The following is a 26,891-nucleotide window of genomic DNA, read 5'->3' as shown; positions in this document are numbered from 1 at the left end:
GAGGATGTTATTTTGATCTTTGCTCTAATCTGTTATTTAAATTGCTAGATTGTGTTATAAATATGGCACATGTGTTTTTGATCTTTTGGTTTTAACACAGTATCATTGAAATCTTATTTCAGATCTAAGTCTTTTCCGGCCTGTTTATGCACCTAAAGATTTTCTTGAGGTAACCCTCTATGAAACAATACTCAGCTATTGGCTTGTATCCATTATAGTCTTTTATATTAAGTGGGAAAAATAATTGCTAAGTGTATTTCATACTAGTTGTTATTTGTAGCAAGTGAAATTTGGCATGGTTTTTATGAATCCATGTTTGGTTTACAAAACAAAACACTATTGTCCTTTTTACTTTTTAACTGCAGTTTTAAATTGAACCTGTGATAAACTTCTCTAAAGCATAGTCTGGGCCCAACTTTTTTTCCTTGGAGAGCAGTTCTCAAGTGATTTTGTAAAGCATTTTACATTTTCAATTCCAATATATTAAGCTCATAAATCACAATATGTGAAGCTAATAGACTGTTTGATAGTAGGTTGCAGATGTATGCAACTGGTATGCAGTTGTAATTGTAGGTCATCTAGGAAGGTTTTAAAAATCAAACATGAAGCAGGACTATGTGGAATTTCAAGGCTTCTGTATGTAATCAAGCTGGACCATTAAAAGATTGGTAACTGTGGAATCTTTAAAGCCTTAAATGTCAGTATTATTCATCATTTTCTATGACTCAAGCAGAGAACATCATAGTAAAACAGTACTTACTACATATCACTCCTTTTGTTCAGTTAATCAAAATAATGTTGAAAATGTTTTATTTATTTTGTTTTCCATCATTGTACTAACAGCCATGGTGTGTTTTTAATCTGGGATCTGTAAATAAATCCATCTTTTTTTTTAGCTTTATTCAGTGACCCTCATGATCACTCTCTTTTTCTTTTATGCTGTTTTCTTTCCAGAGTTTGCTGTTTCTTTAAATTAACAAGTCTGACAGTGAGATTATATGGTATTAGAATAATTACAATAGTGAGAACTGTAGAAGTACAGAAGTACAGAGAGAATTTCATAGGAGCTGGAAATTCATGGTAGAAAGAATCTTTACAGTTCAACATGATATAAAAACCTATACCTTGGATTAACAGTATGTAAGAGACTGTAAATTCCTTTATAGATCACAGGTACTTACCTTCAGATGATTCCTTGTCCTTTAAGTTACATTTGCTTTAGGTTTCCAATTCTGTAATTTCTTTTTCTTAAATGAAAGAAGATATTTTGATATATTGTTATTTAGTCAAGAATTATTTTAGTAGCAAGTTATGTAGCACTTTTATTGGAAGCTCTGTAAGATTGCCTGTGTAAGAAGATGGATAAAAATTCTTTCAGAGAAAAGTAATGCTGAAGAATATCCTGGATACTGTAGCCATCACAAATATGTTGTTGGTATAGCTTAAATGAGGAAGTAAATTTTAGTCAAGACATTACTATGTAGCCAGCACTTAATTGTGTATATTAAATTTTTTTCTGCCTTTTTTATTGAGCTGACTTTTCAGAGTAGACTATGTTAGCTTCCTTAAAAATTTCAATACTTTTTGATTTTGAAAATGTTGAGGTATAATTTGATCATTTGTGTATATATAAGTTGTAGGAAATTATTTTATGCTGAATGTACTGTTTGTATTGCTGATGATGTTGGGAAGAGTTCTGAATGCAAGCAAGAAATGACAGAGCTACAATTTTTAAGGTACTGATGAATCTTCGAAACCCAAATTATGAAAATGGGGAGCAGCCTAGTTTCAGAAATCATCTGGGACTAATTCAGGTTCCCTTAAAAGTTAAAGATATTCCAGAATTGGTAAGTATATTTTTTTCTTATAAGAGGTTTCCGTAAGAGTTTTTTTTTCTTTCTAACAAAAAAAAAAAATCATTAATAAAAATGAATATTAGTATCATAAATTTTTCCTTTTGAAAGTGACAATCAATCTAAATATGTAGTTAAAATACAGAGCATAAAGTGGTTCTGTGAAAAAATATTTTAAATGAAAAATAAAACATAACCAGTAAAACTTCTGCCAATAGAGAAGTTTTCATTTTATGCTGCACAGGTTTAATTTGTGCCAAAAATACACTTCTGTACATGTTATTCACTTAATAATTTTTCTTCTGTACAAAAAACTTCAAACTTGTAGCATGTCTCAATTCTGCAGATTCTGTACAGGATCAGTAGCCTGACAATGAGTTAGCTTCTGACTTTCTTCTCAATATAATTTTAAATCTCTTTATTGTCAGCTTGTAAATGAAAAGAAATGTTTGAGTGCTAGTGTATTATATGGGAGAGTTTTTCTCAATGCTTCACTGATGAGGGTCTTGCAGATTATATGCTAGTAGAAAAACCTTCCCCTGGGTTGGAAAAGAGATGGGAATTAGAGATCCTAAACCCAATCTTTCATTCACCACTTCACTACAACCAGGTGTAGCTCATACTTGACATGCAAAATGGGGCTTATATCTAAAACTAGAGTAAGATTGATGTGAGATTCTATTTCAAATGTATGCATTTAGAAGAACTTAATTTGGTTCAGAAAATATTCACATTAAGCCTTTCAAAAGAAATCTCAAATGATTTTGAGAATGAAACATATTAATTACTTTGTTATGGTTCTGTTCCTTTTCAGAAAGAAGACTTTAGTGAACTAGGCTTAAATATAGGACAGCTAGGTATTGATGATTCAGCACAAGTGCCTCCTGGTAAGCTAATGCCATGCTCCAGTCATTCAAACAGAACACTAAAGAGTAGAAGCCTTCGAAATTATAAAAAAAATTGTGTATTTTTCCCATAGTAAACTATAAATATTTGTTCTGTAACTATGATTGTAGGGATTTTCATAGTAATATATAGCTAATAATAGAAAACATTGCATATATGAAGAGTCAGATTTGGAGAAGTTTTGAAGTCATCACCTTAAGTAGAGAATACATTAATTTCAATATGTTTGAACACTTCAGGATCTAGAGAACCACATTGCCTGTTTCCAGAAATACAGAAAAAATCAGTAAATGTTAATCCAGCTAACAGATAGGTGTATTTATATATGTATGTGTGTGTGTGTGTGTATATATATATATATATATATATATATATATATACATATATATATATATACAAATATACATACAAACATATAAAATAACCATTCTTAAAATATTACCAGACATATCCACATATTAATATTCAGTAACTTAAATAGCATATAATCTCTGTTGCTCTGTTGGTTTTCCATGTATGAATCTGTTACTGTAGGAAGAGGTTTTAAAATGATATTTCTGCATAAAAATGGAAATCACTTTTGTATCACAAGATTTTTCTTTTTAAATGGAAACTTACCTTGTTGAAAATCATGTAGTATAGTGCTGCTTTGATATTTGTGTTTTTGAAACACAAAATTAGGTTTTGAAAAAGAACTTAGACTCTGGTGCAGGTTAGCTTTTAGTAATGTTAGCAATAAATAGCAACTGAATGTAATGATGTGTGTTAAAAATATGAAATGCATTATCAGCTGGGGTGTCTTTCATTTTTTTTTTTGCCATGCTTCTCTGTATTTTTATTTTTTAGAGTTCTTTGAAAATGAACATGTACGTGTTGGGCAGAAAGGTATGGATCTGTTTTTATCTGTAATAAACTCTGAGTAGTTAAGAATGCATTTAGTAAATTTGTATTTGGCTGTACCTTTTAGAATTTTTAGAACTTAGACTAGCACAAAGCGTTATCAGTAATACCATTGTAATTTAGATAGACAATCACTAATATCACTAATACTGTTATCATTTAGACAGGGACAGGGATAGAAATGCAAACATTTGCAATCTACCAGTAGCTGTCAGATAAAAAGCTCCATAGGTGTTTCAATGAAAACAAAATAGGAAGCACACAGACATCTTTTTGGTGGCAACTTAACTTATTCCACTACTGAATTTCAGTTTAAAATCAAAATTCTGTGGAGTCCCTTCTCTGCACACAAAGATCTCAATATTGTAATATCTATGCCTTTGTGTCAGAATAGTCTTTTTAATAATCAGTTGCAATTGCAGAATATTGCAGTATTAGCAATTAGTATTAGTATTCCATATTAGCCACTGTGGAATATTCACTTACTTGTCTCTTTATACTGCTTTTTCTGAAAAGTTCCAGGATTGTTTTTGTAGGTTAAGAAATAACCTACAAAAGGAAGAGGAAGTTAAAAGAAATAATAATTTAATAGTTTAAGTTTGCTTATAGAAGAAGCATACAAGGAATGGTTGAAATACACCAGTGTTTACTCATTACTCTTCTGATTCCTCAACATTAGCATCAAAGGGAAAAATTGGCAGGATACTGTCCCAAAAGTGCTTAATCGTAATTTTTTTGTTGCAGTAACAAAACAATGATCTTTCTCTCTTTCTTTCTTTCTTTCTTACTTCTTTTGTTGTAATCTTTCTGTCCTTACACTGTCAATTTTCTAATCCAAGAGCAACTCATTAAAGTACTGTCCACCTCTCTGTTCTTTTCCCATTCTTCCAAATAAATGATATTTCCAGGACTTCTTGAGCCATTCATTCAACTCCACATTGTCATTCATATTTATCATGTGTGTATATATACATATATATTCGTCATATTGTCTATACTGGGCTGCTCTGTTCTAGACAATACATTAGCTTTTCCTATATTCAAAGACCAACTATTTTGTAAATATGTAAGTGCCTTGAGCAAAAACTGAAATCCCTTTTCATTCAGTGGAAGTCCTGCTGCATCCTCTAACAGGTGTTAGTTATGACTTTGTTTGCCACCGAGGTATTGATTTTGCTTTTATATTAGATGTATTGCCAAGTCTGAGGATTTTATTTTATGGTGTTTAGTAAAGCCCATCTTGTATATACCAAAACTACTTCTTAATATTTTCTGTCAGTAAGAAAAATAAGGTAAATACTCATGGATGCCCAGATGAATCACAGTATTTCTGAAGTTCTGTGGGGAATGTAGGAATGGGGTTTTTTGCCCTCTTCATGCAGGAACAAAGGATCACAGAATTATCTGTGTTAGAGCTCTGCAAGTTAAACAAATATTTGGCAAGCTGGTCTATTCAGTATTTAAGCAAAAAGGGAAGGAAAGAAAAATCAGTTAGATAGATATTTAATTCCAAACCTCATCCTTTTAAGTCATATCAGAGCAGATACTGTGAATATGAAATTCAATGAGATATAGAAAAGCAAACTGTTTCATAGATACTTCAGAAAAATTAGAGGAAGTGGATTTGGAAACTTCCAAGTAGCAGTTGGACACCCATGTAATGTCTAGATAATAACAGAAATTTCTCCCAATTCTCTCTTTTGGAAAGACATTTTGGGTATCAGGGTACAGTTAATCACACACCCTTGGTAAGGAACACTTTTACTAGATTACAGTAGCTGAAGATGTGTGTCTTTCAAGTTATAGATTGAAGTAGGGAACAAGGTAATCTATTCTATAGTATATACAGTACTGTATTCAGCATGAGGCCCTTGTGACAGGGTAGCCTGAAGCTTCACAACTGTGACCCAAATAAGCAGACCTGTCAGCAGTAGAGTATTTGTTTTATGTCAATATGAAGGCAAACCAATATCTTTTTATGTCTTTATCCTCTAGAGTAAATACACCAATAATGAGAGAACATGACAGTACACTCTGGAATGGAAAATTCTGCCCCACAGTTATCTCTGAAGATACTCATATAGTGAACATGGAAAGAAGGAAGACACAAAAAAAGCCAGAATGAGTGGCAGTCTCCTGTTTGAACTGAGATACCACTCATAGTTAAACCAGGAGTATTTTGTGGCTATAAATGGCTGCTTGTTCTGCATGATGCCAGCTTAGTAGCTGCAACTAGCCTTGATATAGTCATGTGTACATACTAAGTGCTCTTTTATGACAAAATGTAGTATAGCCTTGCTCATTAATACCAATTGCCTTGTTTCCCAAGGAATTACTTAAAAATTGCAGTGTGGAAATGAGATCTTTTCAGTATTTGCCTATTAGCTAATGCTTACAGCATGGTAAGCCAGTTTTTAAAGTTAAAATTAAGGTATTTGATAGAAGTCTTACACTACATCAACTCTTTACCTGCTTTGTTTCTTACAGTTTTAGCAGAGCAAGACAGTGCTGCAGCTCAGCAGTATGTTCGTCAGGGATGTCCAACAGCACTCCGAGCTGATCTGTGGGCTCTCATTCTTAACATTTCCAATCAGCCAGAGGTAAGTAGTGAAGGGAGAGTAAAATGTGAAGACTAGGTGAGAACACAAAAGTGCAAGCACATATTTTCTAGTGATGTTTTTTCCAAAATAGAAATGCTCTACTGAGTTGTCACAGAAACTGATAAACATTTTGTGATTTAAAAAGCTCTGTGCTCTGAAGTCTTTGCCACTCTTCCTAATTTTCAATAGATATGTGAGCAAAACACTGTAGAACAAATTATTCAATTGATCTGACTGACTCCTGAGATTTTCCTATATGGTGCTGATTTTTTTTAGAAGGGACAAGAAAAAATACCTGAGAAGACTGAACTGCTCATATCTTTGCTAAGTTTTATAGAAAGCTTTTTCATGGTTGTTTGACCCTGTCATCATATGCACTTACATATCTTATAAATTGCTTTATGTATTATGGCATATACTCTGCATAGGTACAATCAAAGACTTAGAGAGGAGATGGTGAGATGTGGGTTGTTTCTATGTTCCCTTGTACTGCAACAGTTTTTCATTGTACCTTATATTTGATGCAAGTCCTCAACAATGAAATTTTTGCAGTATCTGAAGCCATGCCATAGTTACTATATTTGGTATACCTTAAAAAGTTAAATCCCTCTTTAAGGTCTTTGCATAATTGGGGAAACTTTGATGTGAGGCTTTTATATGTACGTAATAATTTACCTTGTGATAATTTTTGCACACTTAGCAAATGATACTTGTCAGCTATAGATGAAAAAGAAAAATAAACTGTTTTAAACACATACATTATTCTGAGACTGAGTGCAGTAGAACTTTTCATTTAATCTGCCAGATCCAGAGCCTTGAGACTGAACTGAGTAGATTGTGTGTAAGGAATTAGTAGTGAGACAATACTTTGTGATGATGCTTAAGGAACTCTAGAAAGATGAGGGCAAGTGGCTAGAAAATGGTAATGATAACATTGAGACAAAGTGGTAAGGGCAGATAAAGTGATGCAGACTGTGAAATTAATCTACTCCTTTGAGATTGTTGAAATAAAGGATTGAAAAACAGTGAAATACAGTCCCCGTAGAAAACAGAGGTTATCAAGTTGGGACAAAATACATTATGTTGAAGAAAATAATTTAAGCTGTGAGGTAAGTGCATGTAGATGTTTTTCTTCATGCAAAACTGAAACTGTTCTAATGTAACAGCTGTCATAATATTCTGTCTTCTTTTCCAAGACTATTTTTGCATAGCATTTTTTATTCTGAGTTCTAAGTTAAAGTTGTTTTATGGACTTTGAGTACATGCGTTTAAAATATAGATTTTCTGAATGACTCCTAGCAAGCTGCCCATGGATCAGGTAGAACAGCACATGGATTACCACAGCTATGTTATAAGCTGAATAGCCATGGTTCAGTTTAAGCATTGCATTAACTAATGTTTCTTACACAGAAGCTGTGACTACTGCCAAAATGCTAACACCCTGAGATGTTCTTCTTGCATAGAATGAATACATGGCTTTCTTTTTTGTGAAGTATAGCAACGCAGTTTCCATATACATGTGGCTGTTTTATGATCTGCTGAATTTCATATAGACTTATGGATTTATCTAACACTTCTTTTCTCTACCTCCTGTGAATAGTTCCTCTGCTGGAGTTGAGTTGTCTGCAGACATTCCTTGCTGTAATAGTTCTGATTTGCAATTTAGGTTCTATTACATTTATAGCTGTATGAATCTCTAAATCACATGAACTGTGAATTTCCTTTCTTTGATGTGAAACGTTATGAGGGTTTGGTATGGGCAGCACTGTGTGTGCTAGCATCCAATATTGTTGTTTGGACAATTTTATTCAGTAAAGCTCAGCCTCTGTATAAAGCTAATATACAGCCAAGCAAAGAATGATACTAACAATCTAGCATTGTAATAATAAAAATGATAAACTGTGAGCTCTGTATGCAGGATTATTTGGAAATGTATAAACAGATTGCCTGACAATGAATTGTTTCTCAGTTTTCATTTGTAATGGTACACTTTAGAGGAACTGTGTTAAAAGAGCCTTTTTAGGGTTGCAAAGACAAACATATGAAGGTGAACAGTGTCACAGTTAATATTGTCTGTGTAAACAGTCCAATTTGCTGTATATATATTTTAATCATATGATCTTGAATCAGAGAATCACTGTTATTTCCTGTGGGATGTCTGTCTCATTGCATGAAATGGATGGCACACACTTACTGAGAATGTTTAATTTTTTTTCCTTCTATTCATAGTGTTACAGAATTGTTTAGTCTCTGCATGCTACTGAAACAGTGCTTAGGAAAGAAGTTTGTTCATTATCTGATAGGCTTTTTCTTCTCCCTCTTAGTTTTTTGAGTTAATAGGTGGAAAATCTTAATTCTGAAAATTCCAGCATGGAAAAATCAGTGCTTTACTTTGCTATAGGTATTACTGCATGTAGTTTCTAAAGTTTAAAAACTTAATAAATAGGTGAGGTAGTAAGTAAAAGTGTTTCGTAAAACCCATCTTGTATATACCAAAACTACTTCTTAATGTTTTCTATGTCAGCAAAAAAAATAAGGTAAATACTCATGGATGCCAAGATGAATCACAGTATTTCTGAAGTTCTGTGGGGAATGTAGGAATGTCATAATGGGACATTATGTATATCTGCCTTATGAGAAGGTTTTTGAGATTAGGATCACTAGCCAAAGGTCCCCACTGTACCATTCAAACAGCAGAAAACCCAGTTACAGTAACAGACTGTCACCATCTTTGGCTGCAGAAGGATGTACTTTACAAGCAGATTTCACAGATCTCTGGCAAAAGGAGAATAAGCTTTGGACCTTCTTCAAGTATTCACTGGGAGGGTCTTCCTTTAACTCTTCTGTCTGTTTTCTCTTTATGTAATCTGATTAGGTATTTGTTTTGTCCTTGTTAGATGGAGAGGCAAGTGCAATCACATGGCAAGGTGACTAAAAATGGGTCATGACCTGCCAGCAGTTCATCAGTGAGAGTGTAGCTCTAGTGCCAGGGATTTCATGACAGGACACAAGGTGGACTGTGCTGGCACAGAGGTTGCTGAGTAATCCAAACCTTTATTTCAGAGAAGGTGAATGTCCAGATTCTGCTTAAAGTAGCTTTGCTGGGTTCTGCTGAAAGATAGTTCTCTCTTGCCCATGAGCTCTTTTCAGAGTTTCCTTATGCTCTCAAGTGGATACAGTAGAATGTTTTGGGATATGGCTCTCTCTGTAAGGTCAAGAAGGCTGCCCACTGCAATCCTGAAATGTACTTAATTTCAGTTTGGAAAGATAAGTATATTTGGAGGTATGGTATTTTTATACCTTCTATAATTTTCAGAAAAGCTGCAGTCTATATGAAAATGCAACATATTCTTGAGAGAGAAAAAGTTAACAAATCAATGTAACATGAAAATTCAGCAGACAAAGAAGAAATGTTGAATCAGATTAAAATGGTAAGACTTTTGTTTTATAACTGAAAAAATTTTAAACAACATAAGAAATGTAACACATTTTTGGACACAAAAATGTTAGATGCTTCATAAATATGCAGTGCTTTTTTCAGTTAAACACATGCTTCTTTTTTTTTAAATTGCTGAAAATTAATTTTTTTACTTTAAATATAAATTCAGGTCATGTCTCAGATGATGATAATATTCTTAATTTTAGGACATCTTGTATTATGAACAGCTTAAGTCAAATGTGATTCAACACAACCTTTTAGTGGACAGCCTGATTTACAAAGTAAGTGATTCACTAAACAGTGAGTGATTTATGTGCTTATCACACTTGTATCTTGCTGTTGGTTTTTTTAACAAAGAAAATACTAGATGATTTGGTTTTGAGGAGTGTAAAAATCATTATTGTGAACTTATTATTGTGAACTTATTCCTTGTGCCTGTGTTGTCTCTTGTGTAAGACATTTGAGTTGAACTGTTAAGTCATAAAGGAATGATATCTTCATTTGAATGAGTAACTGGGTTTGTGAGAAAGACCCAACAGGGTATGACTGCTTCCATTTCAAGTTTCAACTCTTAATATAGAATACTTAATCATCAAGTTAATACAGCATTTTTTAAATTTTAAAATGTGGAGTCTAAGCTTAGCTATAGTTCTTTGAATGAAAGTGAAACAGTGTCTTCTGTCACCATGTTAAGTTTTGCATCCATGGGATTCTGAAGAGAGGTCTTTTGGCTTCAAAGTCTTGTATTTTTTTATTACAGGATGTAAAGCTGACAGCAAGCAATGATGACTACTATTTTGTATTTGAGGATTATTTATATCAGGTATGTAACTATTTTTTGGTTAGAAAACCTAGGAGGTATATTTCTGTGGGATTGTATCATCCTTGGAGAGAGAACTGCCTTTGTAAGGCAGAGTACAGTGGGACAGATATATCTATTCACTGCATATACTTTCTCTTCTGCATAGCAATCTTGGACACTTAAACAGATTAAGCAGGGCAAGCTTCTACAACTCCTGCTATTAAGGACCATACACAATGTCCTTCCAGTGCACTAAGCTGGAAAATACAAAGTCAGCCATATTTTTCCCCTCTCCAGCTTTGCAGTAAATAACCCCCAATAATTAAAAGTTGTTGTGTACAGAAAAACTAAGTCATGAGAAGTATATTCAGGGTTCCATTTAAAATACCCCTTTGCTTTACAGTGACCTATTGCAATAAACATATTGACATATTTTTAAATTAAAGACATTGATTCTAAATAAGGTAGTGACAGGTATGGTTACTTGTAGGATTGCTCCCATTGCAAAACTGTTTCTAGGAATCATGAATCCAGCTAATTTATAAAGAATTATGTTTGTTGGTGCCTATCAGATGCCCATAATTAGAAGGAGATTACGTCTATGAATTTCTTAATGGGTAGTTGATTGCAGTGTCAACGTATCTGTTATGCAGCAAACTTAACATTTCCACAGTGCTTTTGATTTCATTAGTCATATCTGTTATGTTAGACTTGATTAATTTTTTTGTTTAGAGCTATGTGAAACTAGCTCTAATAATTTCTTCTTTGATGGGAATACATAAAACTGCTAGTAATTTAGCTAGGCAAGAAACTGTCCTTAATGCTGCTTAATCCATATAGATATAAAAACATGCAGCACTGTTTAAGCATACTATTCAAGCATGTCTGTTTATAAATCAGAATTTAAACATTAATAGTTAAAACTATAACCTCATGAAATTATGACATTTTCATTTTAAAATTGGCACAATATTAAGATCTGTATCTGAATTTGTTTCAGAATTAAAATTTCCTCTCAACCCCCATCACCTACCCAGGTGCCTACTTCAGAATAGGTGTGAGGCCCCGAATTGAGGGTTGGCCAGATGACATAGAAGAAAATGATCTGCCCAGTGAGCCTCCCAGTTATGCTTCATCTGTAAGATGGATCACCACTGCTAACATCAAAAGAAAATCAGGGTGGTTGTAGTAGGTGCCTCCCTTCTGAGGGAGCAGAGGGCCCCAAATGTCAACCACACCCATCCCACAGGGAGGTCTGTTGCCTCCCTGGGGCTTGGGTACAGGATATTACTGAGAGACTCCCTGGGCTGATTCGGCCCTCTGATTATTACCCACTGCTGATACTCCAGGCTGGCAGTGATGAGATTGAAAAGAGGAGCGTCAGGGCAATTAAAAGGGACTTTAGGGCACTAGGTCAAGTGGTTCATGGGGCAGGAACACAGGTAGTGTTCTGCTCAGTCCCTTTGGTGGCAGAGAAAAACGATGAAAGGAATAGGAGAGCCCACATTATCAACAAGTGGCTCAAGAGTTGGAGTCATCGGCAGAATTTTGGGTTCTTTGATCATGAGGCAACTTTTTTGGCACCTGGTCTGCTGGAACTGGATGGGCTCCATCTCTCTGTTAAGGGCAGAAGGATTTTAGCTCATGAACTGGTGGAACTCATTGAGAGTGCTTTCAGCTAGGTTTGAAGGGAAAAGGGGATGCAGCTGGGCTCTCTGGAAGCAGGCCCAAGGGTGGTAAGCCTGAGTTAGGGGTGAAATCAGTAGGCCAGCTGAGGTGCATGTACATTAATGCACACAGCATGGGTAACAAATAGGAAGATCTAGAGGCCATGGTACAGCAGCAAAGCTATGATGTAGTCACCATCATGGAAATGTGGTGGGATGAGTCACATAACTGGAGCACTGCACTGGATGGCTACAAGCTCTTCAGAAGAGACAGGAAAGGGAGAAGAGGTGGAGGGGTGGCCTTTTATATTAGGGAGGCTTTTTGACACCATGGGTATTGAAACTAATGACAATGAAGTTGAGTCCCTGTGAGTGAGAATTAAGGGGAAGGCCAACAAGGCTGACATCCTACTGGGAGTCTGTTATCATTCACCCAACCAGGAAGAAGAGGTGGACAACTTATTCCATAAGCAGCAACTATAAGGAGAATGTTTCAGGATCACCAGGCCTTGTTCTTGTAGGTGACTTTAACCTACCAGACATCTGCTGGGAACTTAATACAGCAGAAAAGAGGCAGTCCAGGAAGTTTTTGGAGTGTGTGGAGGACATTTATGGGACCAGATGGGATCTATAATGAGGGAGATGGCAGACAAGCTTGCAAAGCCACTCTCCATCGTTTACCAACAGTCCTGGCTGATTGGTGAGGGTCCAAATGGCTGGAAGCTGGCTAATGTGATGCCCATTCACAAAAAGGGTGGGAAGGAGGATCCTGGTAATTATAGGCCAGTTAGCCTGACCTCTGTACCAGGTATGGTTATGGAACAGTTTACATTGAATGTCATCATACAGCACTTACAGGATGGCCAGGGTATCAGACCAAGCCAGCACAGGTTTAGGAGGGGAAGGTCGTGTTTGACCAACCTGATGTCCTTTTATGACCTGGTGACCTACGTGGTGGATGCAGGAAAGGCTGTGGGTGTTGTGTACCTGGACTTCAGCAAGGCCTTTGGCACTGTGTCCCACAACACACTCCTGGAAAAGCTGGCAGCCCGTGGCTTGGACAGGAGCATTCTTTGCTGGGTTAGGAACTGGCTGGATGGCCGGGCCCAGAGGGTGGTGGTGAATGGTGCTGCATCCAGCTGGGGCCAGTCACCAGGGGTGTCCCTCAGGAGTCTGTGCTGGGACCAGTTCTGTTCAATAGTTTTATTGATGACATGGATGAGGGGATTGAATCTTTCATCAGTAAATCTGCAGATAACTGGGAGTATGTGTTGAAATGTTGGAGGGTAGGAGGGCTCTGCAGAGAGACTTGGAACGGTTGGATGGATGAGCAGAGTCCAATAAGATGAAGTTTAATAAGTCCCAGTGCCGAGTCCTTCATTTTGGCCACAATAACCCCCTGCAGCGTTATAGGCTGGGGATGGTGTGGCTGGACAGTGCCCAGGCAGAAAGGGACCTGGGGGTGCTGCTGGTTGACAGCCAGCTGAACATGAGCCAGCAGTGAGCCCTGGTGGCCAAGAAGGCCAAGGGCATCCTGGCCTGGATCAGGAACAGTGTGGCCAGCAGGAGCAGGGAGGTCATCCTTCCCTTGTACTCAGCACTGGTGAGGCCACACCTCGAGTGCTGTGTCCAGTTCTGGCCCCTCAGTTTGGGAAGGACGTTGGGACGCTCGAGTGCGTCCAGAGGAGGCAACGAGGCTGGAGAGGGGCTGGGAACACAAACCCTGTGAGGAACGACTGAGGGAGCTGGGGGTGTTCAGCCTGGAGAAAAGGAGACTCAGGGGTGGCCTTATCATTCTACAACTCCCAGAAAGGTGTTTGCAGTCAGGTGGGGTTGGTCTCTTTCTCTAGGTGTCAACTGAAAGAACCAGAGGACACAGTCTCAAGCTGTGCCAAGGGAAGTTTAGGTTGGATATTAGGAAAAAGTTTTTTACGAAAAGAGTTGTGGAGAGCTTTGTGGACAGTTGACTAGCTGAGAAAGGTCACGTACACATGATACCGCTGGTTAAGCTAGAAGGAGACAAGTCTAGGAGTCAGCATTTAGTGTCCAATGATGGGCAAGGACATTGTGCCCTTGGTGCAACAACAGGATAGAGGAGAGGATCTTTTGCCAAAAATATGAGGATAGTTTCAGCAGAATAATCACAAGAATGTAGAAGTAGCAACAGAATAACCATAAGAATACAGAAGTAGGCGTAGTTGGCCGATAAGTAACTAACCAATAATGAGCTCTTCTTTGCAATATGTATGAACTTCATTAACACCAATATAAATATGTGTGACTATCAATAAAGTTCGACACTTGCTGATCACTCATATTGAGTGCCGCATTTCTCCCGCCGATCCAACAAGAGTGATAAAGTATTGGAATGGTCTCCACTATGGGGAGATGGTGGAGTCATCATCCCTGGATGTGTTTAATAAAATACTGGATGTGGCACTCAGTGCCAGGGTCTAGTTGAGGTGTTAGGGCTGGGTTGGACTTGATGATCTTGAAGGTCTTTTCCAGCCTACTTATTCTGTGGTTTTGTGAAATTTGCAAATTGTCTGAATAATGTCAACTCAAACATTGATATTTGTTCACTAAATATTTACATGTAAGAATTTTTCTTGATTTAATGGTCAAAGACGATCTTCATTATTGTAATACTGTGTCTTCATCTTGGGATGTGAAAATCTGATTCCTATTTCTTTTTCATTCATTATGTAGACTACCATGGCATTAATTAGTCTTTAACTGTCTACTTGCAGTAGACAGGTTATAAACTATGAAGAAGTATGAACTAGTATATGATATAATCTTTTGTTTTAACACCATCAGAAATAGATTTTGCTCATCATTCTCAATATATAACTCAGTTGAATGTTTTCCTTTCTTTATATCTCTACTGACTAAAAGAATAGCTGCAGAATGAAAAATCATTAAAAGGACTAAACTGTCTTTAGTAGTTTGAAGAAGACTCACCAAAAATTTCTGAAAAATTATGTGGCTAGTTTTACTGCAGGGCTTTGAAGCAGAAAATATCTCAAACTTCTAATTATTTGTTGCTCTAGTTTTGATTGCTATTTTGTAGTATTCCTCAGACGCTGTTCTAGAAAAAAGTTATCCATTTTCCTTGATAATTTCCTCTTCCAACCTAATTTGCAAATGCTTTACTGCCAAATTATTTTGTTCAATAGCCACTGGAAAAATTTTGTAGTATGAGTCACTGTGATATGGGATATTATTTATTGATTTAATATGATAAATGGAATTAAATATTGGCTAAGTAAGATAGATAATGAAAATGTTAGTTTAGACCAGATACATTAATTCTGGGTTTGCACTGGGTTTATGGCTTTTTTTCGTGACTAGTTACTGCCTCTTAAGTTTTCCAAGTCATTGAGCAGAGTGTGTCCTTTGTGTGTTGTGGAACAGATGAAATGTCCATCAAAATGAGAAAATCTGGGCTTAAAGTAATGATGAGGATATTTCGTTGCATTATTGGTACCTCTTCAGTAGCATACAACTGTTTTCAGGAAAAACACTGTGAAATGACATAATTTATTTCCTTTAATATCTTTGCTTTCTTTTTCCCAAAGTTTACTTATTTTTATTACTTCTTCATAACTATTGAAATAAAATACAGGTACTTTTAGTAAAGTAATTTCTTTTTGATAAAAGCTTTGACTTTGGATTTTTTTTTCTTTCCCTCAATGATTTTAATTCAGTGGTTTTCTTTTCAGTTGGATTATAAATGTCCAATAATTTGGTTAATATTTCTGTACTTGAAAAGGGCCATTATTTTCTTTAGTACTATAATTTTGTTAATGAGGAAAATAACACATGGATTGGTAGATTTGTAAATTCTTTATTTCAGGCCAGAAATTCAATTTGAATAGTTTAGTCTTATATCCTGCAGAATGAATATGTGCAGAGAACCTTGCCCAGAGTTTTTTGGGTAGAGTCATAACTTAGATTTGAGCTAGAGTCTATCACTTATAAAGATGCAGAGTCTTCATTTAAAGACTTCCAGATACTGGTACTGGACAATGTATTCCTAAAAAAGAGGCCCTCAAATAAAGGTTACATTCTTTCCCCTATGAGAAAACATAGTTTATGTCCTGTTCAGATTAGTTTCTCTTTTGTTCACCTCAGTTAACATACACATAGAATTACATTTGCCTGTGCATTGTTATTGTAAGTGATATTTTGGCAGCTATTAACGTGATTGTGTATAACAGAAAAATAATATTTAGCTTAAACTGTTTGAGATAAAGAAAGTATTATTCATTTTTAAAAGATGTTTGTATTTGAGAAATAGTTTTGAGTTCAAAAAAGAAAAAAACTCTCAAAATATGACCTGCTTTCCATAAAAAAAAATTAAAGCAATAATAGTCAGGTGTGTCATTTTGCTTGTTTCCTTTTGACAAATGCTGATATGTGGAAGATATTTGCACCAATTAGTGGAAGGAAAAATCCATTCATTTTTATTCACAATAAATTATGTAGTGAAACATTTCCTCCTTTTACACCTTGACTACAGTTAAAATAAACTCTTAAAATCTTCAAGAGCAGTGTGTCCTGGGTTCAGCTAGGGTTATTTCTTCTCAGTAGCTGTTACAGTGCTGTGTTTTGGATTGGGAATGAGAATGGTGTTGATAACACACTGATATTTTGGGGTATTGCTAAGTTGTGTTTATTAGGACTTTTTCCTTGTGTCATGCTCTGCCAGTGAGGAGGTACACAAAAGAAACTGGGAGGGAGCATAGCCAGGACTGATGAAAGTGTATTCCACACCACAGAATGTCATGCCTTGTGTAGAAACTGGGGGGAGTTACCCATAATCGGGTGGCCAGTCTGGGTTTGGGAAGGGTCTGGCATTAGTCTTTTATTATCATTATTATTATCATTTGCCATTATTCTCTTTCTAAACTGTTCTTATCTCAGCCTAATAGTTTTACTTTGATTCTCCTTCCCATTCCAGCAGGGGGAGAGGGAGAGGGAGGGAGTTGAGCGAGCATCTCAGTGATGCTTGGTTTCCAGCTGGCCTTAAACCCCAACAGAGAGGGATTCAGGTGTGCAAAAGTCAGCAGTGAGTTGAAGTGTGCCTTACGTCTGCCCTCTCGTGTACATTCTCCATAGTGCAGCCTTTCAGTGCATGAAGATTTTTAAGTACAATACTAATTACTACCATTTTTACAACTCCAGAGAGGACGAGATTCTTTATTGTGTTTTTTTCCTATGAATGCTTTTACTACTTAATTTTATACTCAGTTGCTGTGAATACAATTTTTTTTCATTTATGTAAACAATAAAACACAAATATACTTTAGAGTATGCAATGTGCATTTCTGATCTTTAAGATACAAGGTGAGCATTATAATTTGTTTTTTGAAAGAGCTGAATTGCATGCAAACATTTTGTAAAGATCCTGGGAATGAAAGCAAATGTAAGTTCTTCCAGAGCTGCACAAATTCAAGAGTGTAAATGATTAGTTTGCTTATTCACTTACTAGGACATCCCCAGGTCATAGTAACTGAGTTGAAAAACAGTCTAAAAGCTGTAAAAGCAGCCAGGTACACATCCAGTCACTAATGTTGTGACAGAAGGGGATGAACACCTGCCGAGGGGGAAGGAGGAGAGTGGAAGAACGTGGATATAAAACTGATAACAAATGAACGTGAATGTAAAATTATAGCAAGTTCAAAGTGAGCCTGGAAATTTGAGCAGGAAAACAAACTAAGGTGGTGAAGAGCTTTCAACCTTATTGGCTCTCTTAAATAGCATCTAATAGGTGCTAATTAAGACATTAAATTTGTTTGACATTGCTTTGATCTTGTTAATCAGCTGACTTTCTTTTCTGCAGGTGTTGCTGTGCTTTTCCCGAGATACATCTGTACTGGAGCACTTTACTTACAGTAGTGCCACCCCACCCAAATCATACATACAAGGTAAAAACAGTTGTTTTTAAAAAGATCATGTCGATTTTTGTTGGCTGATGCACTAATACGTATATGAATTTGCTTTGTGTTCATTACACCTAGTAGACTACCCTTTAAAGAATGTTAATAAAAATGTATCCAGCTGACTTCTGCATAGATTCTATTATGACAGTTCAGAAACTGATCACAGATTGCAATGTTGTTCTTTTACTCCACTTTCCTGTATATAGTTCTGCAGTGTTTCACCAGGAGAAACGAAACACCATATGACAATATGGTAAAATCATGACAATGTCTTCATTAGAGCTAGACATTTAAATAGACAATATTGTCCTCTGCAATTCCTATAAATTTAGCAACTGGAAGTTGTTATAGAATGTTGTCTTTGCAAAGCAGTGAGTTTTGCAAATATTTGTAGACAGGAGCAGAACACATTGCTGAAGAACAGTGGGCTCTGTTCAATAGTGTGGGAGAGTAGAGCTTTACCAAGCGTACTTTGCACTGATTTTTAAAAAAGCATGACATAGTCCAGAGTATTAGCTTATTTTTGGATGTTCTTTGGCTTGAGGTCTCATTATTTTTCTTAACAGTCTTTAGATTTCTTATTTCAGTCCACTTGCCTTCTCTGTCAGCTTCCCATGACATTCTTCTGAATGTTTCCATGCATCTTAGAACCTCACCTGCCTTGATTTTACCTAGAGGTTCCTAATTTTGCCTTCCTTCTTGAGTCATTCAGTAATCCAATCACTTTTTTTCCCATGCACCTTCATCTTCTACATTCCCGTTGATTTCCCTGGTCCTGGTGCCTTTAGCCTGGTGTATTTAGCCAAATATGATCCCTAAGTACATTTTTTGTGCAGGACCTCTGCTGAGAGTTTTCATCTTGCTACCTTTTATGTCGCTATAAGTAATGTTTATTTTCTAATTTTTTAATTCCTTTTTTTTTTTTTACTGTCTTCCTCTGAATTATGGAGTTTTCTTTACCTACTCCCTGAAATAAGCAAAGGGCTCACCTGAGAGCAAAATAGCAGTGGGATCCCAGGTCTCACTTCAGACACAGAGCCATGGCAGCCCAGAAACACAGCAAAGGAGAACATCCTGCATATTCCTAGACAATCCTGGGGAATGATGTTGCTGATACCTAAATCTGTGCAGTGCAAATCCTAAAGGCTTGTATGTCCTATTTTTAGCTGATTTTCCAAGAGATGTACTTTATGCTAAAAATACTCATCCTCCCAGATTATAATTCCTGGCTGCACAACAGGCAAACTGTTGAAAGGAAAAGAAGAAAATAATTTTTAGTTTAATGAAGCAACTCATTTGTAGAATTGGAAAATAGTGGATTTTGTTTCCATGGGGTACTAGGCAGGAATTTTGCAGGTTATTTTTTATTTAATTTTAGTCAGTTTATACTAGGAAAATATCAAAATCCAGATTCCATTGAACCTGACAAAAGTTCCATGTGCTAAAGTCTATTGTGAAGAGTAAATAGAGTACACAGAATTTTCTATAAATTTTCATGTAATTAATTAAATTTTTAGTTGAATGTTCTCATTTTAGAACTAAAATAATTGCAAGTTTTAATTAGTTGCAATTATGTTTAATCACACTTTTCTATTTCTAAATAAATTGTTAAATTTTATTAATGTATTTTGGATTATTAATTTCTATAGTTAAAATATGGTTTAATAATATAATGTGTTCATTTTGCAGGGAAGATAAAAAAGTCATATGATCAGTGATTTTCTTCACTTAATTCTTTTGTATCCAGCGGATTACTTAAATATTTGTTTGTTACATCAGAACATCCATCTTCCTCTGTTGCAGACCTAACAGTGCCTTGAATATTTTTTTATCTGTGGTTCTATCTGTTTGAAGGCCTTTCCTGTCCCTAGGTCAGTCTGCCCTTATTCCCTCCTAGAGCTTCACTGTCTTCCAGGTCTGCAGCAAACACCTTTAGATCTCCTAAGACACACCCAGATAGAATCTCAATGGAAGAGCATTGCTGAAATTTAACTTTTTTTTGTTGTTTGTCATCGTTCTTTATTGGTGCTGCATTTCAGTTTTATATCCGAAATTGTACCTGTCCATTGCATTGCTTGCCACATTTTAGACAATGACAGATGGTCAATAATGTAATTAGTTACAATTTTTGTAATTGTAACTTAAAATCTACTTTTTAATTTAAATTATTCAAATCTTTATACCTTTTTACAGCTTAATGACATTTTCTTTGTGTTTGATGGTTCACAGGAAAACTTGGAATGGAAGAATATGCTGTTTTCTATCCTCCAAATGGTATGAATTATACTATTGCCTCCTCTAGTGGTAGTTTGGAAAGATTTTTTTTTTTCTCAAATACATGATATTTTCTTTTTCTATTACAAGTTATATTTTTCTATTACTCTGTGAAATTCATTAATTTAAAGGAGTAAGCTGGATGGAAGCTACTCCAAACCCCCATTCAGCCTGGTGTTAGTGATCACAAATGGAATTTGTGTGTGGGAAGGAGAAGGAAAACAACTTGTGATACAGCAGCTTGTATTCAGTCTTGTATCAGCACTTAGAGGGTTTGAATGATAAATGCTGAAACTGGCTGACCTCCCAGCTTTTCAGTACTTAACAAACCACACCCTAAAGTCTTCTCCTTTCAAAATGTGTGTTGACACAACAGATCTATGTAATTTTAATGTCATTGCTGTTGTTATTAAAATTGTTTTTTTCAGCTCTTACCTTGACCACTTCAATCCCTTATTGAATCCTTTCCGTCCATTTGTATTTCAAGCTCTTTCCTCTTGCTTTCAAGGCCTTATGTCATCAATCTTAAATCTGTGTCTCTGGCCTTGTCTTTTATGTCTTCTGTATGTCAGTGTAGTCAGTTGCAGTACTTACTTTCGTTTCACGTTTTTTCTGTGTTTGCCTCTGCAATTCCTGCAGAGCCATGAAGCATTGTTCTTAGGATCTTTTGCCAAAGCAGCCACCTCTTAGCAGTGTTATATAAAATCTACTGAATGGGAGCTAAGATCAGCTGGGAAGGAGGAGCAAGCTGTCATGCTACAACTGCCAAGTACTGTGAATGTTCTATCTGAGTACTACATGAATTACTAGAGGTCTTGGCCTCCTTTTTTTCCTACTCCATTCTTGTCAGTGCATGACATTTATGGGTTGTCATTTATCTGAAATTAGGTTCTGATATCAGCAAAGCCTCTGTGTGTCAACTTCATGGAAACTGAGCTTTACTTGACTGTCTAGGAACTGTAGCTTGTGTTTAAGCATGTCATTGGTTGTATTGACATAGGTGATACTGTACTTAGGTATGTACAAAATGGAGATCTGTGCAGGTGCAATAACAAGGAAATACTTTATTCCTGACGTAGGCAGAATACAATTTGATAATCTGAGGGGGAATAATATTTATTGCATGCATAAAGAGGATTATTAAAGAACAAAAAAAGAAATATTTTTGCTTTGCAGGTGTAATTCCTTTCCATGGCTTTTCTATGTATGGTAAGTGTGATTCTCATAAGCTAAAACCTCAGGATTGCTTTTCCTCATATTGAAGTTTAAAGCTGTATATACTTTTCTGCAATTTTAAACTTGTGTATGTGCTTTTATGGTTTTTGGTGTATGAAGATTGCTGAATATAATTTTTTTAATTTTGAGGCTGTTTTATTTACTCATATTACAGCTTGCTGCCATGTGGGAATTCCTTCTTTGAGAGCTAATAGCTGAGCTAAGCTATACATCGTAATGTATATGAATAGAGGAATAAATTTTACCAACAAAGTGCTCTTTCCTTGTGTTTCACTTCTGGATAGACCAAGTTACGCATGAAAAAAGTTCTTGAAAACATAAATAATGTGAAAGGCCTGTTGCTCTCTACATTTACCTACAAGAGGTGTTAAAAGAGCATTACGTAATAAAATACATGCTAATTTACTGCATAGAGAAAAGCACAAATGTCAACAAGATTTTTAGAAAAAAAAAAAGCAGAAAAATCTCCTGGGGTTACAGACATATTGCAGGTATTGCAGACATGAGATTAGATGTTTCAGCTTTTCAGTTTTTTCTTTTGGTTTATCAAAGATGTTCGTAGCATCACAGAGCAAGCAGATTTTAAGATTATACTTAAAATGCTATGTTTTGCTAATAATGAAGTTTAATGATCACACACAATCATTAAAATAATGGAATTGAAATATGAAATGCAAATTTGAACCTGAGTAGGGAATCCAGAGTCTTTGGAGTAATGAGCACTTAAGATACAAGCTCTTCCTTAGGGACTCACTTAGAGATGTTCACTTGTTCTGTGTGAACTGCTTTTCAAAATGTTTGGATTTGACTCTGCCCTTGAGAACAGAGTCTCCCAAATGGAGGTGTGAGTTTTCCTCCCTCCCTCCTGTCCTCACTCTTTACACAGGCTCAGAATATGCTGGCTCTGAGAAGGAGGAAGGGTGAAAAGCAAGGCAGCAGAAAGATGGTAATGCAGCTCAAGACTGTGGCTACAGGGGCTGGGACCAAGCAGAGCATCTGCTGTATTCCATGCTGTGCTGCTATGTGAGGAAGTGTCTGGGTCCTTAGGAAAATCCTATACCCTTTTTCCTGTTTGCATGCATTCACTGTCAGGGTGCCAGCTGTCAGAGGCTGTTCTGTTACCCTCCAGGGCTTTATGTGCACACTGACAAGTTTTCCACCTCCATCTTCAAGCATTAAAAACACGAGCACGGGGAACACCCTTTGCTTTTCTGCCCCCTATGGAAATACATATTTCTGTGAACATCTCACCCTACCTTAGCACCCCACCTCTCAGACACCATTTTTGTTATTAAGCCACATTCTCTAATGCTTAGATAAGAAAATAAATTCACACGTGCATATATATCTGTATGTATATTAAGAAATGTACATATATCTCTGTGTGTATGTGTACATACATATGGAGATAAATATATCCATATCCCTAGCTTATTGTAAATAAAATGGAAGGGAAGGTGAATGTAGAGATAGAAACTATGAGTGTGTTAAAATGTAAACTGTCAGCTAAAATGATTAAGCCTGTAAAGTGAAACAGTCAGCATGATGACTGGACAGATCAAAAGGTTATTCACGAAAAAGTATGACAGCTGTCTGTGAAAATGCATTGAGTGTATGGACTGTCAGTCTCAAGGAATGATGGTTATGTTTGAGTACCACATACATATAACAGATTTATCTATATGCTAGACTTTTATAAAACAAGCAAAGTTTCAGAGCTGCTGTTTTACAAATGTAATCAATTATTATTTTGAATCAGGTCTTCTAGAAGACTTCTAAACAGTAAACTACCAAATGTCCATGGTTTACACATCTTGTAAGAAATAAACATGTCTCTATGAGTTTGTCATACTTAGTGATGTTATTGTGGCAAGCAAAAGCTGTTCTTTTAATGTTTTCATTTTCACAATATCTGTCTTCAAGCAGTCTTACAAACTGGGCATCAGTTTGGAGCTGGTCACTGGCCCCATGGCACACTGAAAGTTAGAGACAGTTTAATCAAAAACTTGCACTGTTCACATTGCCCTACACCTTAGGGGTGCTCTCCTTACAGCATATTTCTTATGGTTCAGAGGCCAGCACTGTAGTAAGCAGGTTCTATTGGTTTAGCTTCTTGAAATATGTAGGAATAATATGTAGAATGTATCATACGCCCTTTTTTGACTTTTTACATTAAATGACAGACTGTGATGAAATACTTCTTTCTAAATGACTGGTTTAGTACTGTTTTTGTAAATTGTGGTACTATAAATTACCTGGCTTTTCCTCATACTTCATGTGCTTAAATCATTGAACTCTTTTAGCAGTTTATAGTGTTGAGTCAATTTTAATTCTTTTATCCTTTCAGTTGCTCCACTTTGTTTTCTGTACCATGAACCTTCCAAATTGTATCAGATATTCCGTGAGATGTATGTGCGTTTTTTCTTCAGACTCCATTCCATCTCTTCTCATCCCTCTGTAAGTTCATTAGGAATTAAATCCACTCACTCGATATCTTGTTTGCTACAGAGCAATAATATATAGTAGCATGGTTTTCTATGTGATTGAAATGTATCCTTTTAAATATGCTAAAATATTTCAGGCAAGCTTGGAAAAATTATTAGGTAATTCCAGTCTGGATATTGTTGTTTTCTATGTCAGTGTTAGTCTTTGCTATCGTGTACCTTATTAAAATAGTAAGTTCTCATTTTATGATGGTATGGGGTCTTTTATAAGAGTCAAGTTTTTTAATCCAATAGATTTCTCAGTTCAAAGAGTCACACAAATTCACCTTCATTAAAGATATGTAAATGGACTCTGAAATATTGTCTGGGGTAAAGGGACTAAAATATATGTATGGAGATATTGTTTCTGTTATACCAATTTAGTGTCTGTTTCTTTAACTGAAGAATCTTGGTATGACAGCATGTGCTTTTTAGTACTATGAGATGAGTTTAAATAATTTGTCTGGTTTTGACCAGGATCAACTGTCTTGAATGTACAAGAGTTGTAAAAATTGGCTTGTCTTCTATTTGCCAAGAATAAAACAGAGTAGATATTTCTTTTTTCCTTCAAAAAGTGCTGAAGATTTACATTGCTTTTTGAAAATATTTCCTGGTTAAAAGAAAATCCTACCCTTGGTATACCATTTCAAGGCTATGTATTGTGCTTTCCATCTTTACTAGCAGAGAAAGGGGTCGAACAAGAGTCTATTCATTTCCATGGTAATTTTTGAAACAATTTTAAAAATGTGTTTCTGTTTAACTATTTTTGTAGTTATCCCTATTGCTGTTTGGTTTTACTTATCAGAGAGATACTTTTTATCACATCCTTTATTTTTTAGTGCAACTGAGGTCTGTTTCACCAAAGTGGAAATATTTCAAGTAGGTTACATTATAATCACCCATTAAGTACTTCAACCCTGACATACAAATACCATCAGTAACTCAGACTTGCAAAGGACTATCAGAACATACTATGTTGCTAATACAAAGATGGAATTTCAGGAGCAAGGCTTTAGTGACTGAAAGTATTAGAATTGCTTGTGCCTTTCTCACCTGAGTTGAATACTGTATCATTAATAGTGTTTTATTGCTTGAATTAAAAATTCATGCACACTTACATGCTGCTACTGTTTTCCCGTATTTGACAGGATGAGTGTTAGTATTCATGGTATGATCTTGTTTCTTTAGGGCATTGTATCATTGTGTTTGCTATTTGAGACTCTTCTACAAACCCATCTGCCCCAGCTCTTCTATCACCTCCGAGAAATTGGAGCTCAGCCGTAAGTACTTCTTTCTGACTTGTTACAAATATTCTGAAAATGCTGTTCTGTAGTTTTAATTGAAGATCTATAGGAAATTACACAAAAGTATAACCATCAGTGCTCCTTTTTTCCTTAAGAGTCAGATGGAGTGCTTTGTCTAACCTGCATATCTGTGCTTTGTGCATTTCTTCTGTATGCTCTGTGAAAGAGAGAGAATTGCTCTGTGAGAAATGCTCTATGCTGCATTATTCAGCTAAATTTCAGTAATTCATGTATCTGATGGAACTAAGGGATGTATTTCCTAGGGGACAGAAGACACAGAGATGTGTTAGTTGCAGCAGAAGGTACTGGAAGAGGCAAGAGAGCAAGAGTCATTCAATAATGAATTCATGGCACCAGGCACAACAGAACCTGAAAACCATTTTGTCTTAATTGGTATCCATCTTAATAGCATAATAGCAGAAAGGATGAAACATCAAGTGTGGTAATAGCTGAAGATCACTCTAATGTGATTGTTTGATCAGAATGATTATGAGAATGATATTAGTACTTTATCAAATGAGATGCTAAATAATTTTATGATGACTGTTGCAAATTAAAATATTGATTATTACTGCAGCAAGAGAAAATGCTTATTCTTCCTGGAAGAGAAATGCAAAAAGATAATAAAATACTTTCAATTTATAGACAATCTGGTCATTATGGGAGGCAGAAACATAATAACTGTTGTTTGTCACTTGTTTGCAGGCTACGAATTTCATTTAAATGGATGGTACGAGCATTTTCTGGTTATTTAGCTACAGACCAGCTCTTGCTTCTGTGGGACAGAATCCTGGGATACAATTCTCTAGAAATTCTTGCTGGTAATAGAATTATTTTTACAAAACATGTGAAGTCTGTGTGAATGTAAGGCAAATACTCATTAGCTTCAATGTATTTCTGATGAGAAGAAAATAGTTGCTCTTTGACAACCTGCAGACAGCAGGTTACATACATGTCAAAGCATATATCATCTAGAACAATGGAATTGAATGAGTACTGCCTCTTTAATAAAAAATATTTCAGGTAATTATTTTAATGGCAATACTCAAAAAATGCTAAGTGCTCTCTGAACAGAACACAGGATGTTCTCCCAGCTTCAGTGGTAGTGGTAAATTAATTGATCACCTTTCACAAAGTACAAGATTCATGTTATTTATGGCAACTACCTCATCAGTACTTAAAGCAATTGAGAATCCCCCTGATTTTGCTGGATTTCTTCCTTCGAAGCGGCATCTTTTAAGACACTTTAAAATTTTTTAGCTAAATAATGCCCTCATGTTTAGGAAGGTTTGAGATACATGTTTTAAAGAAAATATGTATCTTCAGTTGAGTCACTTTTTAAATACAAAGTAGGTGAGAAGAAGAGAAAATGTTTTGGTTTCATTTGTACATGTAAGACAGCTTGTCCCTTTTAATTAAAAGCTATTCATCTTAAACTCAGGCATTTTCACTCAGACTTTCCTGAAAGAATGTTGTGTT

The 26,891-nt window shown here is 35.8% G+C and overlaps 1 protein-coding gene across 2 annotated transcripts in view; it reads left to right on the top strand.

Annotated features, from left to right (window-relative positions):
• Positions 1-26,891, top strand: part of TBC1D19 (TBC1 domain family member 19) — a 49,064-nt gene that overhangs the window by 20,561 nt on the left and 1,612 nt on the right. For both annotated transcript variants that reach the window (XM_071432584.1, XM_071432586.1), the window contains 13 exons: positions 123-169; positions 1,737-1,847; positions 2,668-2,740; positions 3,606-3,644; positions 6,147-6,259; positions 9,905-9,979; positions 10,459-10,521; positions 18,016-18,100; positions 20,345-20,389; positions 21,566-21,598; positions 23,973-24,082; positions 25,297-25,388; positions 26,118-26,233. In XM_071432584.1, coding sequence (XP_071288685.1) covers positions 123-169; positions 1,737-1,847; positions 2,668-2,740; positions 3,606-3,644; positions 6,147-6,259; positions 9,905-9,979; positions 10,459-10,521; positions 18,016-18,100; positions 20,345-20,389; positions 21,566-21,598; positions 23,973-24,082; positions 25,297-25,388; positions 26,118-26,233 — 1,002 coding nt within the window. The remainder of the gene's footprint in view (positions 1-122; positions 170-1,736; positions 1,848-2,667; positions 2,741-3,605; positions 3,645-6,146; positions 6,260-9,904; positions 9,980-10,458; positions 10,522-18,015; positions 18,101-20,344; positions 20,390-21,565; positions 21,599-23,972; positions 24,083-25,296; positions 25,389-26,117; positions 26,234-26,891) is intronic.

Source organism: Agelaius tricolor, unplaced genomic scaffold (assembly GCF_023055355.1).
Source record: "Agelaius tricolor isolate 1412-34295 unplaced genomic scaffold, bAgeTri1.0.p SCAF_8, whole genome shotgun sequence".
Classification (NCBI taxonomy): Eukaryota; Metazoa; Chordata; class Aves; order Passeriformes; family Icteridae; genus Agelaius; species Agelaius tricolor.
This window is presented reverse-complemented; position numbering and strand designations above follow the sequence as displayed.